Source organism: Tyto alba, unplaced genomic scaffold (genome assembly GCF_018691265.1).
Source record: "Tyto alba isolate M040663 unplaced genomic scaffold, T.alba_DEE_v4.0 Super-Scaffold_47, whole genome shotgun sequence".
Lineage (NCBI taxonomy): Eukaryota > Metazoa > Chordata > Aves > Strigiformes > Tytonidae > Tyto > Tyto alba.
Window position 1 is genome coordinate 25875405 of NW_024881323.1, and position 13606 is coordinate 25889010.

Here is a 13606-nt window from a genome sequence, read left to right on the forward strand (position 1 = left end):
TCGGTTCAGGCCGGAGACGACACACCACAGCACGCGATGTTCTGGTCGCTCTTTTTGCCTTCGGTCGCTGCTCCCAGCGCACTGCTCCTTTCCTTCAGCCAGGTCCTTTTTTCACGAGGGTCCTTTCATCTCGAGGATCCCTTTGTTCTCACCTCAACGAGGGTCCCTTTTTCTCGAGAGACCCTTTGTTCCCTGTTGACCCTTTTTCTCGAGGGTCCCTGTTCGGCGCCAATTGCCGGGCTGGGCGAGCCGAGGACGCAGGCCAAGGAGGAAGAACGCAGCCGACTCAGTATGAGTGATAAAGCGTGCTTCAATTTATTGATTTCCATTACAGCCTTTCATAACTTCTGCTTAATTATGCCTACTAGTCAATCATTGATTGGATAAAATACAAGCAAGCCATGCCAGGGCTTGTTGGCCCAAGCCCTGGGAAAGACCCAGATAAGTTAGTTTAGGAGAAACAAAAGAATGCTCATTTCTCCATCCTCCCCTGATTAAAGAAGAACAAGGAATGCTTCCCAACCTTGACGAGATAGAGAATGTTTCATCTCAGAACCTTAGTCGTACTTTCCCACGGGACTCACTCTTGCTGTTGTTCACTCTTGCTGACTGAGGCCTACTCATGCTAACTTAAAAGAGACTCTCGTCGCAAAGAGGATCTCTAGATCCATGTCCCTTTTCCCTTAGCCATTCTCCAACAGCTTCCCCAGCCCACAGGGGAACGCTGAATCTCACCAACACACCTAAAAGAACTTTCTCCAGTAAGGGCTGTGTTCCATCTTATACACACCTGCTTCACTGCCAGAGCTGTTCAAACAAGCTCCAGATAACCTTATCTGGAAACAACACAGCGTGAACTTTTTTGTATGTCATTTAGCAGCTAACCTTACTTTTGCCTCCCCCTAAAATATTCATTTCTTAAGCTTGACGTAGAATGGAGAGGACACTTTGAAAGGTTACTAACACAACCTTAAAAACAAAAATATTCAGATGCAGAGGACAAAACTATTCTTTCAGAAACACCAAATTACTGAAATCTAAATAGCACTAAAACTTCAGTTTTGACAAAGAATTCACAGAAAAGCCTTATGAGGCATGGGAACACTGATTAAAATAAACATGAGTTAACCATGAACAACCAGTAGCTATCAAGTGTCTATGCCTCATTTGGCTCAGTCTTACATGGGTTTTTTTAAAAACAAGCCACCAAGCCACCATCTGAAACAGTGCTTATTTGGAAATCTTTGCAGAGTTATATAAATTGAGTCCGTAACTCAATTTGGGACAAAATTCAGAAAATCTTGTTTTTATTCCAAAGCAGATAATTTTGAAACTGTGAGAGGTTTTGCCGAACAGGAAAACTGTTGTGCAGTTCCACAATCCACTAACAATTCATAAAGTCACAGAAACAGATGTACGCCCATAAATGTTTGAGAATAACAACTTCAGCTTCAGAGCAAGTAAGGTATTGTTTTTTCCATATTCCTTCCAGATGAAAGTGAAGAGCCTATATATTTTAATCCATTAATTACTGGATTAAGTGGACATTTTACTTTTGGCCAAGAAGCTGACTCCAGAAAGTTACATGCTTTCTTTAGCGTGTATTGACTAATAAAAATAGCCTGTGTAAAGTTCTTAATATAAAGTCTTATTTTTATTTATAAAACAGTAAATTTTCATATTCTTCCCAAGTCAGAATGGAATGTAGAAAATCCTGCAACAACAAATAAGGTAAAAAAATTAGGACATGGCAGAAAGGCGACAGGCTCTGTAAATCTGTGTTGGTAGCAATGTGAATTCTATCTTATGTATATTGTCCATTTTGCTCTGTATCATAGGTTCATTTGATAACTTTAGATGATTTAATTTCTTTATGTCATGGCTTTGCAGAATCAAGGTCCCATCCCTGAATTTTCCAACTTGTCCTGCAGGCCAAATGCTAGGCACTGATTTCTTCCTTTTGGCCTTCCTGAAATAGGAAGAGAAAAAAATAATTAAGAGAAACAACAGAAACTCATGAAAAGCTTAATATGGTAAAAAATGTCACCTATTTATGAAATAGGTGTTTGGTATTATGGAATATTAAATCATAGCAGGTAATGACCCAGAATATTTATTACCTGCATAGCCATTCAAAATTTGCAGCACATTACAGAATGATTTACATTTCAGAAAGTTTAGAAACATAAAGACACTTGGCTAGAAGAAGAAGATATAGAGCACATTTCAGTGAACCTGCTATACTGTGACTAAGAATGCCACTTCATCTTTCAAGCCTCTGTATACTGTATCTCGTGTTTTGCATTAATTACATCTCAGGGCAAGTGCTCCGAGTACGTGGCACATCCTGGGTCCGCACATCCATCTCACCTCCAGCTGCGTTCTTAGACATGTGGGGCAGAACTGACATATTTTCAGTTAAGCTGCGTAACTAAAGCTCTCTGAAACTGCTAGACACAGAGCAACATCATCATTTTGTGACCAAGTTCTTCTGCAGCTGGAGAAGTTCCTTCCACAGTGACTGCACGTCTTCTGGTATAAGACTGTGCATAGTTACACGGGGGGAAATATGCTGGAGAGGCTATACAAAGCAAGTTCATTTTAACCATGTTCAAAACAGCTCACCTCTCCTTCTGTTCTTTCTTCTTCTTCTTGAGAGAATCACCTTTATGTTCCTGCTTTTAAAGATACATATTTGAATGAAAAGAGATCTGAGCATCTTGGCTAAACAACCGTCTGCACTCAAAACACGTGGTACCCTTTGCTTCACGGAGCAGCAGGCATTTAAAGCAGGTTGGAGACCTTCTGACAGGCCAAGTGATGCAATGCGTTATGGAGGCACTGCTAGGAGTGCCCAGAGCCCTTCCTGTCACCTTACGGGAATTACAGCCCTCTCATGACCAACAGGCTGCCCCTGCCACGTGGGGAGGCACAAACCCCACCGCAGGAGGACAGGCTTGCTTCTTGGGCATGTGACAGATCCTTGGGTCAAAAGACTTGCTCCCAGGCAGGTGTGCCTAGTTGCCTGATTGAGCATACCTGTCAAATAACAGGGTTCAACCACTTCTGGCCATGCCCTGGATGTGCTTTGAGCCATGTGACAGAGAAATAGGTCCCCTGGGAAAGAGGGTGGCAGGAAACAGGCTGACAGAGCAATTACCCGCCTTGCTCCCACCTACATGAGAAGACTCCATGGGAGGCAGGGAGTAGGCTTGGAGCCAGATGGGCTGTGCTACAGGATGGATGCAAGAGAAACCTCACCCTTGCTTTAAACAATGAGCAAGATCCTAGATGGAACTGTGCTGATATAAAACCAGCTGAAGATCTGGCTCTCTGTGGTTAGACAACATGCAACAAACTTTAATTGAAGGCCATTTTTTTTTCTCTTAGGAGGCACGGAAAAAAAAAAAAAAAAAAAAAGAACAAAACCAACTGCTGATTTTGTGTCATCAATCTATCAGCCATAAAGGATGAGGCAGTGAAACCCACTACAACATGATGAGTCCTACTCATCAGGAACCCACTCCATGGGGAGCAGCAGGTGTCAAGCTCAGGCACTCCTCCTGCGCCTGAGGCGTTATCTGTCAGGTTTGGGCTAGCTCTTACATGTTGCCTTTTTATACAGAAAATTTTACACAAACCTTTCCCTTATCATACTCCTTTGCCATTTTCTTCTCTTTCATTTTCTCCTGGTAAGTCCTGTAGTTCACATGTTCTTTTTTGGGGGGCTGAAATAAAGATTGGGAGGGATACCACTGATTGAAAATTTCAAGTAGGTTAAAAAATATTCACACACTTGCATGGACAATATTTTTCAGATGGTGGTAGGGGAACATCAGAAATTGTTTATTTCCTCTTGGGTGAGAGGAAGGGACTGAAGGGATGTAAGGTAGACACATCGAAACCACATCTTTCATGCCGGAGACAGTAGGAGGGATGTTTATGCTCTACATCAAACCTACAGGATTTCCACATATACACTGAGCTAGAAAGAAAACCACACTCCTCCACACCCACCAAAAAAGACCTACAAAATTCTTTTTCTCTTTTGTATTACTGATGATGAATCAAACTGAAAAGTTTTCGCCATCTTTAACTCACCGGGACAGCGAAGCTTTAAAAAGCAAGCCCTTCCCTTCAACATTTTAGTTTTGAATGGCCTGATTAAAAATTGGTAAGTGTTGTCTTCCACCCCAATCAGCTGTATTTCATCTGTACAACATCTCTGATAACACAACCAGACTAATTTTACAAACATCAACAGAAAATAGACAAGACAGAATAGAATATGTAAAAGTAAGGATGAAGTGGGTCAGGGTAGGGGATCTTGTGTTTTAAAAAGGTGTGCCAAAACCCCCCAGAGTTTTTTACTGCTTTCCTGCACTGTAACAGCTGGGTGACTGCTCAGCACAAACCAAGTGACAATTACCTTGGCTCCCAGCATGATAGCACGCTCCTGTTCCCATATACGTTGTTCCTGCTTCTTGTAGCCAGTGATTCCAAACTTGTGTACTTCCAGACGAGCCTAGAACATTACAGAAAATTGCAAGCATTTCATAATTTGCCCAGCCTCTTGTAAAATAGCTCTTGACAGACTACAACAAAGTCATACTCCCAAAGAAACCCTGGATAATACCTGAAATCAACATACTATAAAATAAAACTAACTGAGTTTGGAGCCATACTGCAGAACATTCACCGTTAACCACTGTCATTAATCTCTGGATGGTGAAGACTGTCAGGGGGACAATTTTTGAACCTCCTCATTTCACATAAAACAACACAATGGAATGGATCTCCTCCATATAAAAAGGAATCATGTTGTGCTGCACAAAGAAGAACAATGAAATGTGCTACCCACAGCACCCAACATTTACAGACTGTTCTCATTTCTTGGCTGCAGCGCACTTAACCAGTGAGAAACACAGCCGGGCATTGATGAAGTTGGTTTGACTACACACACATGCATAGCTGACACTATACAAGAATACCCTGGCAAAACCTGTGGTGAATTCATACTATTTTTAAAGTCAGTGGTTAAATCCCCATTGTGCTCAGCAGTACAAAGCTCCATGCAGAATTTCCAGTGAAACATTTCACTGGATCACAGCACATCCCTGAGCAGAGATCAGGCATATAAAACCACTTGCACAGATCTGTAAACAAATCAGTACCTAAGAAGGTCAATGCTAGTTATGCTCATATAAGAACAAGTGAGAATAAGAAGACAAATGGAAAGAAGTAATCTGCTGTTTCAAAAGTAGATGCCAATACACTTTTTTTCCCATCCCACCTGAGATCAGAAATCCAAGATTAACAATATGGGCCTGAAAGAGCTATGTTAAACATTATGGGTACTCACATAGCTTTACAAAGGTAACATACAGTGATCCTCCTCAAATTCTCTCTGACAGATTTGAAAGAAAGGCCACAGAGTTGCAACATGCCTCTCTTCACACAAAGCAGTTGACAAGAGCCAGCATGCTTCTCCTTTGACACGGCATACGGCCAAAATTACCTATTGGGAAATCCTCACCAAGATAACCTTTTCTGGAAGTGCTTCCCATTGGTCCCACCGTAGCTTTCACAAGGATATAGATACACATACCTGCACACTAAAATAGTGAGGTTAGATAGGCCCTGCTGACTTACTTTTTCAAAGTTAAATTCTTGTTCGTTCACATTTTTATCTTCATCCACTCTTTTGGTCTACAAACAAAACATTTGGAATTAATATAACAAGTAACACCGGTTTAAATGTCCATTGTGATAGTTTTTTGGAAAGCAGTGAAATGTAGAAAGAGTTGTTGGGAAGAGTATACAGCTTTCCAGCACTATTTTTTCCAGCTTTGTTACCCGGATTTATGAAAAGAGACAGCCTCAGTGACATTTTTAATATTCAGATATTACAGGATCTTACTGGAATGACCTTGCACAATTTATAGGGTACCATTATAGCACAGTGCATACAGCTTTGTCCTTCATTTTCTTGCCTGGATCATCTCCTAACACTTACAAAGGGTTTCATAATTCAGAAAGATATTAATAGCTGCAATTAATTTTTATCCTTTCAAGAATAAATTACATTTTATAAAATAAAAACTGCCACATGTGAGCTATACGTCACGCATAATTCCATTTCCAAATCCATACCAAACTGCTGATGCAGGATAGGACACAAACCTTAAGTCATTTTGTTTGAGACAGAGAGTGCAGTGGTAATAGCACATATACTGACAGCCGGTGGCAACACGCAGAGGCTTAATTTGCAACTGTGTGGACATATATTAGAGCACATATCCAGCTTAACTAATGCAAGAGAAACGGCTCCAAAGGATGACACTGTCAGGAGATGGCGGACCCCACTTAAGCTGTTTAAAGAAACTACTTGCTCAAAATGAGATCAGTGAAAACTCCATCTTCTCTATTCCGTGATTTACGTGGAGACCTTTCAACAGCAGTTCTCAGTTTGGAGGGGAACTCTCCAAGGGGGGACAGATTGTATCCTAGGAAGAAAAAGAAGTGCAAAATCCCCAGGGAGAGCTCCACACCTGCTAGTGTCCCACATGGGACAGTAACAAATCTCCCAGGTTTGTTTTAGATTGTGTCTGACTCCTGATTTTGGAGAGGACGTGCTGAACAACCTCTCTGAGTGGATGCTCTGCCTCTGGTGCAGGCAGCATGGGCAGGGAAACTGCAGTCTGTTCAAGAGTATCCGCTTGCTTGTCTTTCCCTGTTTGCTCTCAAGAGCACTATCCCCTCCAAGGAAGCAGGAGTACTACATATATATTACAACTGAACCTGAATGCTTTTAACGCATTTCGGTTTCACTCTCCAGGACTTTAAGTCATACTTAGTCACAGGTTCAGGTTCCAGGGTTACGTCAGGGCTTCCCTCTGCATTCAGCGGAGCCAAACCCAAACTTCTCCCAACTCTGCAAAAAGCTTCTATATAAAACTGTCCATTTCAATGACAAATAAACATGGTTATTTTCAGACCATTTTACTAACATGCTTAACACCAGTCTTTTCAGGAAGAAAAATTTAAGTTATAATAAAGCATAAGAAAATAATTATCTAGGGCAATTTTTAGAGGAAAACATTCCAGAAAAAGCACAAAAGTTTATGGATTCAACCAACTGCTTGGTCAGTCTCTTGAACTTCCTAATTCCAAGCAGTCAAACCCCAGATACCAGTAAATCTTCCTGAATTTGAGACAGTCATGTGCTTGTCCATCAGACCTTATTTTAGAATTGGGCTTCTGATGTTATGGCCATAAACATGGCTCAAAGAAAACAACCAGAGAAGCTATAAAATCTGGAGACCAATCAATTAGCAATGGACCCTCTGCTTGGCATGGGACGCAGCTCAGCTTCCAGTCAAGCCTATCCAGGCCTCTCTGTTGTAGCAACTCAGCTACAGTTTTTGGTAGCACGAATAAATTCAGTACCAACAAACCATATCAGAGGACTGAGATCTAATGCTGTCATGCCTTCCCCCATTGCTGGTGAACAGCCAAGTGCTGCTGTGATGCCAGAGAAGAAAGCTTTCGCACCTCACATCCACTCCTGTTAACGAGAACGGAGCAGCACACACAACACTTAGGCACAGAAGTAAAGAGGCTTTGCTTCCCATTTCATTCACTTCTTGCTGTATCAGCAGTCCTATCTGCAGATCAATTTATTTTGTTGGGATACATCTAGTTCAAATATAGGATAGTTATCCAGAGATCTCTGGAAATTGGGAAAAAAAGTCTTCGAGTCCTGCTCCCACCCTACCAGCAGCCCTGTTGGAAATCAGCAGGACTGGATGCCATCAAGCTGAGCACACAGATCACCAAAGGATCCCAGATTTCCAGGCAGCTGTATTAGCAAGAGGGAAGAAACTAGACACTGGAGGGGGCATTATGGAAGACATCTCACAATTTATGGTGGCAGACTAAGGAGACAGGAAAAAGCAAAACCAACAGACACGCAGAGGATTTTATTTGGTTTTAACTGTCACCAGGAAAGGGCATCCCAGTCCAGTACCTGCTCAGCAGCAACTCTCTGGTGCGGCTTCACAAAAACCCATCTATCTGTGCTTTAAAGAAGCAGCAAGATATTCACCGGTACGGGCACCGTGCCCAGGGTGCGCACCCCGTTAGAAGGCCGCTCCTACTCGGGACAGCAGCACCCACGCCTGCAGGCGTGGGCGTGCCTGGGGCAGGGGGGCCCACCCGCTCCCCGGTCCTACCTGGGCACCTCCGGTGGGTGCTACCGAGGGGCTGGGCCGCCCCTTCCTCTTCCTCCCGCGAAACACCACGACCTCCACGGCCGGCGGCGTGGCGGGGGGCGGCGGGCCGGCGGCGGCCAGCTCAGCCCGCAGCTCCCCAAAAAAGTCGCGGGCTCCCCGCCGCCCGCCCGCCGCCGGCTGCGGTCCTCGGTTCTCCTCCTCCTCCTTCTCCTTCTTCTTCTTCTTCTTCGCCGCCGCCGCCCCTACGCTCGCCTCGCTGTCCTTCGCCGCGCCCCGAGCACCGCGCTCCTCACCTGCGTGCCGAACGCATTCCCCGAGTCAGCCGTGTGCGGCCGTCGCTCCGCTTCAGAGTGAACACGCCCGACCCCCAGGGAAGGCCGCGGTGCTGCCGGCCACGGCGCAGCGCCCGGCCCGGCCCCATTCCCCACGACCGGCAGCCCACGGCGCGGCCCCGCTCACCCACCCAGGTCGTAGAGGGCGCCGAGCACCGCTTCCAGCCGGCGGCAGGGCTCCCGCGACCCCATGGCGGCGGGCGGAAGGACGTTTGGTCCCGAGCGGCTCCCGTCGCCCCCAAGATGGCGCCGCCCATCGCGCGTTCCCCCCGCCCTCCGCCGCGCGCTGGGCAGCCGGGCCGGGCCCCCGCCGGGCTCGGGAGGGGACGAGGCCTGTCCTGGGTCCCGGCGGCGGCAAGTCTCGGCCAAGCGGGAGCCGGACGTTTCCCCTCACACGCTCACCTTCCCCAGGCGCTGCGGGCCCCGAGCCCGCCGCTCCGCCACGGTGCCTGTCGCGTCAAGTCGCGACAGTCGGAGCTCCCGATCCCGAGCGCCGCTTCCCCCTCAGGTAGGCTGTCAAACGCCAGCCGGCTTAAGAAGGGTCGGAGGCGTCTGGGACTCTTCTCCAGAGAGGTTTTGTCCAGCAGCCCAGGGACCGGGCCTGGCGGCAAGGCTGGCGGGGGCGGTGGGCGTCTGAGGGGCTTCGCGGGGAGCCCTCGGCGGCGACAGAAACTTGCCAGCGACGACAAATTCAGCCCTAGAAAATGTCACAGCGATGGAGTGGCCGAAGCAGGTTTTCCTGTGTTACGTGGTGGAAATTACTTCATTGACCTTATTTTTTCCCTGTGGCTCCTATGCCAGCCTCAGATAAGGACATTTGGGTGTGGGTGGTAACCCCCTCCCTCCCCGCACCCCCAGTTACATTTGGAGGAGGTGACTGGGGAGAGAGGGAAACAGCTCCTGGTTTTGGCAGAGATTCCCACAGCCCTCTTCTGTGTCTCCCTGGCTGTATGCTGGTATCCCAAGCGCATCATGAGCATCCTCATTTTGTTGCTTTCAAAGGTTATAGGGAAGCAGAGGAGTTCCAGGATCCTGCTGTTTTGCTTTTGTACTTCACCAGTGTCACAGTAACAGTGCACGTAACTGAATTTTCTGATGTCAAGGTTTCCAACGGCATATTTTATAAATGTACTCTCTACCAGTTGGCAACCAAAGCTAGAAGAACAGCTTGGCCATAGGGTGCAAAAGCAGTGTTATTCTTCTTAAGTGGTTGGTAAAGTGTGTGTTTTGGCTTCCTCTGCGCTGCTTCAAGAGGGCATGAAAATAACTATTGCCATGGAGAGGAATCGGTTGCACTTCAAATCTGGAAGCATCAAATGGGGAGCTGTGGCAGAGAGGTGACTTAAATTGGCCGTGGCCTTTGCAAAACTCCTGTCACCAGAGCCACGCTGGGGAACAGCTGTAGCAGCGTGGTGACTGCTGATGTGGCTGATGATACCGGAGCTGAGTGCTGGGTTTCTTTGTCTGGGTTTTGTGCAGTTGCACATTGCAGGATTTAAACTTTGGTAATTGACATAAATGTTGCTTATATTTTCTGAGCAATGATTTGTCCAGTACTGATCTAAGTAGGTGTATACTTAGAGCCAACTAATATCTTCCGATGCTATTCTGATCTATCTTTTTTGCTATTACAGACCCTAAGGGATTTTTTTTTTCCTGTTTTATTTTTAATCAAGTGGATTGATATGAGGTGTCAGTGGCAACAGATGGCTAATACAAACTATTTCCATTCTTCTTAACAGTTCTTAGCTTACTTGGCTCTTGCAAAACACCAACTAGCTGAAAGCTGGAAGAAGAAAGTTTGAAAACTAATGCTAGACTATACAGGAAAAAAACACATAAAGTTCAAAATTAATATGGGCTTGAGTTTAATACATTGTATAGGATTAGTTTTAACAGTCCCTGGAGAGTTTGTACTGCAGTTATTGTGGGACAATTCTCTAAACTACAGTAGTGAAAAGAAAAGTTAGACTATCTACCAAATGTTACTGTTGTAGAAGGATGGTATCCAAATTTGACTCTTATGTGTGGGAAAAAGAATGTGAGAAGGTCAAACATTACAGTTGGATTTGTGTTCTCTGATAAAACGAAACTGGCTTTTGATACAGTTGAGGCTTGGAAGGATTTTTTGTGGTTCTTAAGTGGAGATATTCCTGATTTTATGTTTTTGTTTTTTTTGCCAAATTCTTGTCTCGATGAATGGACAGGAACTAAATGTTTGCTCTTATTTTAAATGTCAGCTGCTTTGATAGTGTTGCTGGAGTGGCTGTGGTCCACTGGCAGTGAAACCTGACTCCCGCTCGCAAGGTTGAAAACCCAGCTGCTACTGCTGGGTGTTTTGCTTATCTGTTCCTGGTGTTCTGTGCATTTGCTGGCCAAACTTTCCTCTCAATACCAGAAAAGGTCACTGTAAGAGACCATGAAACAACATGTTTTATCCTTCATTATCAGACTGGTTCTGCACAGGTTGTTTATAGGGAGAGGAGGCAGAATGAAGGAAAGGGATGCCTGCGTTACCCTTCAAGTGGTGCTGTAGAGGAAGTCATAAGTGTTTTTATTTTTAGCATCTTCTTCTAATAAATAAGCTTGATCATAACCAATACTTTCATATTTGTGTTTCACGGAGGCTTGCTCCAGTTGCCTTGCTTGTCTGGTGGCTATTGCTGTTTTGAAGTTGAGAGAAATACGATTTCAGTTTGGAAAGACTGAGGGGTCATTCGTATAAACTGTGGTGTTATAGGAGATAATAGGAGACTCTCTCCAGCTCAGGGGATGCCTCCTGACTCAAGGGGAAGCATTTTGTCACTGAGATTTCTGCAGCAGGATGGATCCCTGTTATAAATTCAGACCACAATGGATCATAATCCAATTATAATTTTATTAATTATAGCAAGTAGAATATGAGCAAAGACAGCGCTGGACGGCAGGGGAGTCTGCGCTCCGCCAACTGCCGTACTGATCAGTTCAAACAGTTCCTTTTTATACATTTTTACATCGTGGTTGTCTTTGATCAGTACCCCTTCTGCTTGCACAAGTATCTGGTTTGTGTAAGCAATTGCGGTTATCTGTCTCACAGGTTATCTTGTCTCACACAAGCGGTGTCTGGCAGCTATTTGCATAAGCAGTTTTTTGTCTTTTGCCGCCTAACCTTTACATTGAGCTTAACATAAATTTCAATAAACAATACCCTTAGTTCATAGTTTCTTACAATCCCCCCTTTTTCTTTTATCCTATTATTGTTTATTAGATGCTACTTTCATTTTCGTCACTGCAAACAAACCTTTTTCCACAATTCCAACATTTATCATAACACTCTCAAGATAATACCTTACAATTACAATCATAGTTTTCACGTGGCATAACGCATTCACAACAATCTTTTCCACCAGGAAGCTCCTAATAGATCATCCCACCATTCTGAGTCTAACATTGAGGGTGTTTTCAGAGCACCATAGGTAAAACAGCTCTTATTCTATCTGCTATGTGCAGTTGTCGCCTTAATGTTTTTGCCGTGTGTTATTTATTCCTTGCTTTGTTCAGTTAATCCAACAAGTTGTGACCAACATGCAATTTGCTACTACTGTTTCACCTGTTGGTGTTAAGCAAATTCGAGCTGTGTGCCGAACTGCACAGTCAACCGTACTATCAGACACTCTGTAAACAATAATCAACAATTTATTAGCAAACAAGAACCTGAAATAATTAACTGTATAACAATCCAGCAAAGTCCCACGCGACACAATCAGAAAGAGAAAAAGTAAGAACCAAAGATATCAGCACTGTCCTTTGGATGTTGTCCTTCGATGTCTTGTTACCCTTACTCACGGGGCGATAGCGATAGAAAGATAGAAAGAGTCCAAGAACAACAGTCAGTCACACGCCGCGCGGTAACTCCTCTGATCAATAACATTTTCTTCTTTGAACTATAAGTCTGTTTCCATCACCTCATCAAGGTTTCGAGGGCGTCTTAGTTGTCTTCGTGATCTTGGAGGATTGGGGGGAGGAGGTGATCTCCGACACCAGCCACGAGACATTCCCTCGCATACCGCGATGGCAACGACAGTCACCACCAATATAATGAAAAATCCCAACAGCAGGCGGCGCACACGGGATCGTCCCCTACTCCCATCTTCCCAAGATTGCAATCCAGCGGGATCAGTAAGATTAGTGGGATAGTCCAGCCCCAGGCTAGCGGCTTGACCGAGGAAGGTCCAAGTGCGCAATGAGCGGAAGTTTCTCTTCCACCCAGAATGCCTGTGCTGCCTAGATCTGGGCGGGCCTGGCAGTTGTTTTTGCCATCCGGGTATAGCCGAACTTTCGAGACCCTCCAGCAACACATGCGCTTTGGACTGGGGGCGTGGAAATCCATTTTCCTGCTGCGTATGTGGACCCTGACTCCTGATCCCTACAGACCAGGCAGGTTCGCCACTCGCGCTCTCACTCTTGTACCTCCGATACCGCGAAAACAATGGAGCGTGCTTATGCATGGGCAGCAATTTATTGTGCAGCCTTGATGTTGGTAGCCCTCACTTTGTTTGCCTTTTTACTACATATCTTTTGCCCTTGTAAATGTTCCTCTTTCAAGTACCCATGTAGTTGTATCTGCTTATGTAAACCACCATCTCCTTTGGTTAACCATGTTGAAAATTCTGTTATAGGTCTTTTCGGCGGTTTTGGTACTGGCTGTTTTACTTCTGTCACATCTTTTACTTGGATTCTCTTCTTCCCACTAAAATATCTCCATCCACCCTTCTGTCTTTGGGAAAGCAAAGCCACTCTGATGTTGGACATAACAGTAAAGCACTTGCTGCACAAATTTGCCACTATTAAAGCAAACCATACCAGGATGATTAGCAGAGGTCCGGTATAACATATACTCCCACCTCTCATGCCTATGGGGTTGCAGCCCACAGCTGAGAAAAAGGTCTTCTTGGTGGCGAGCACAGAGGTTAACCCGGTCTTGCCCTCTACTGTTTAACAAATCCGTGTGTTAAGAGTTAGTCAATTCAAGTGCAGCTCCTTTGTAGCCACTTCCTTTGT

General features: G+C 45.0%; 1 protein-coding gene across 2 annotated transcripts; it reads right to left on the bottom strand.

Annotated features, from left to right (window-relative positions):
• Positions 1-1627: 1627 nt before the first annotated feature.
• On the bottom strand, positions 1628-9064 carry LOC122154792 (uncharacterized protein C1orf131 homolog). 2 transcript variants are annotated; one of them, XM_042806596.1, is made up of 7 exons: positions 8698-9064; positions 8235-8527; positions 5653-5709; positions 4430-4525; positions 3642-3728; positions 2626-2675; positions 1628-1969 (listed from the first exon to the last, which is right to left on the bottom strand). In XM_042806596.1, exons 1-7 carry the CDS (start codon positions 8756-8758, stop codon positions 1741-1743), a joined length of 873 nt encoding a protein of 290 aa, XP_042662530.1. In that variant the 5' UTR covers positions 8759-9064; the 3' UTR covers positions 1628-1740. The 2 variants fall into 2 exon arrangements, with proteins under 2 accessions (XP_042662530.1, XP_042662529.1); XM_042806595.1 differs by having other exon boundaries at positions 2626-2678.
• Positions 9065-13606: the final 4542 nt, after the last annotated feature.

Coding starts and splice junctions, on each gene's coding strand:
- LOC122154792 (XM_042806595.1), bottom strand. CDS start 8,758: ATGGGGTCGCGGGAGCCCTGCCGCCGGCTGGAAGCGGTGCTCGGCGCC. Junction 3,729..4,429: donor CTATCATGCTGGGAGCCAAG/GTAATTGTCACT, acceptor TCTTTATTTCAG/CCCCCCAAAAAAGAACATGT. Junction 2,679..3,641: donor AGGAGTATGATAAGGGAAAG/GTTTGTGTAAAA, acceptor TATCTTTAAAAG/CAGGAACATAAAGGTGATTC.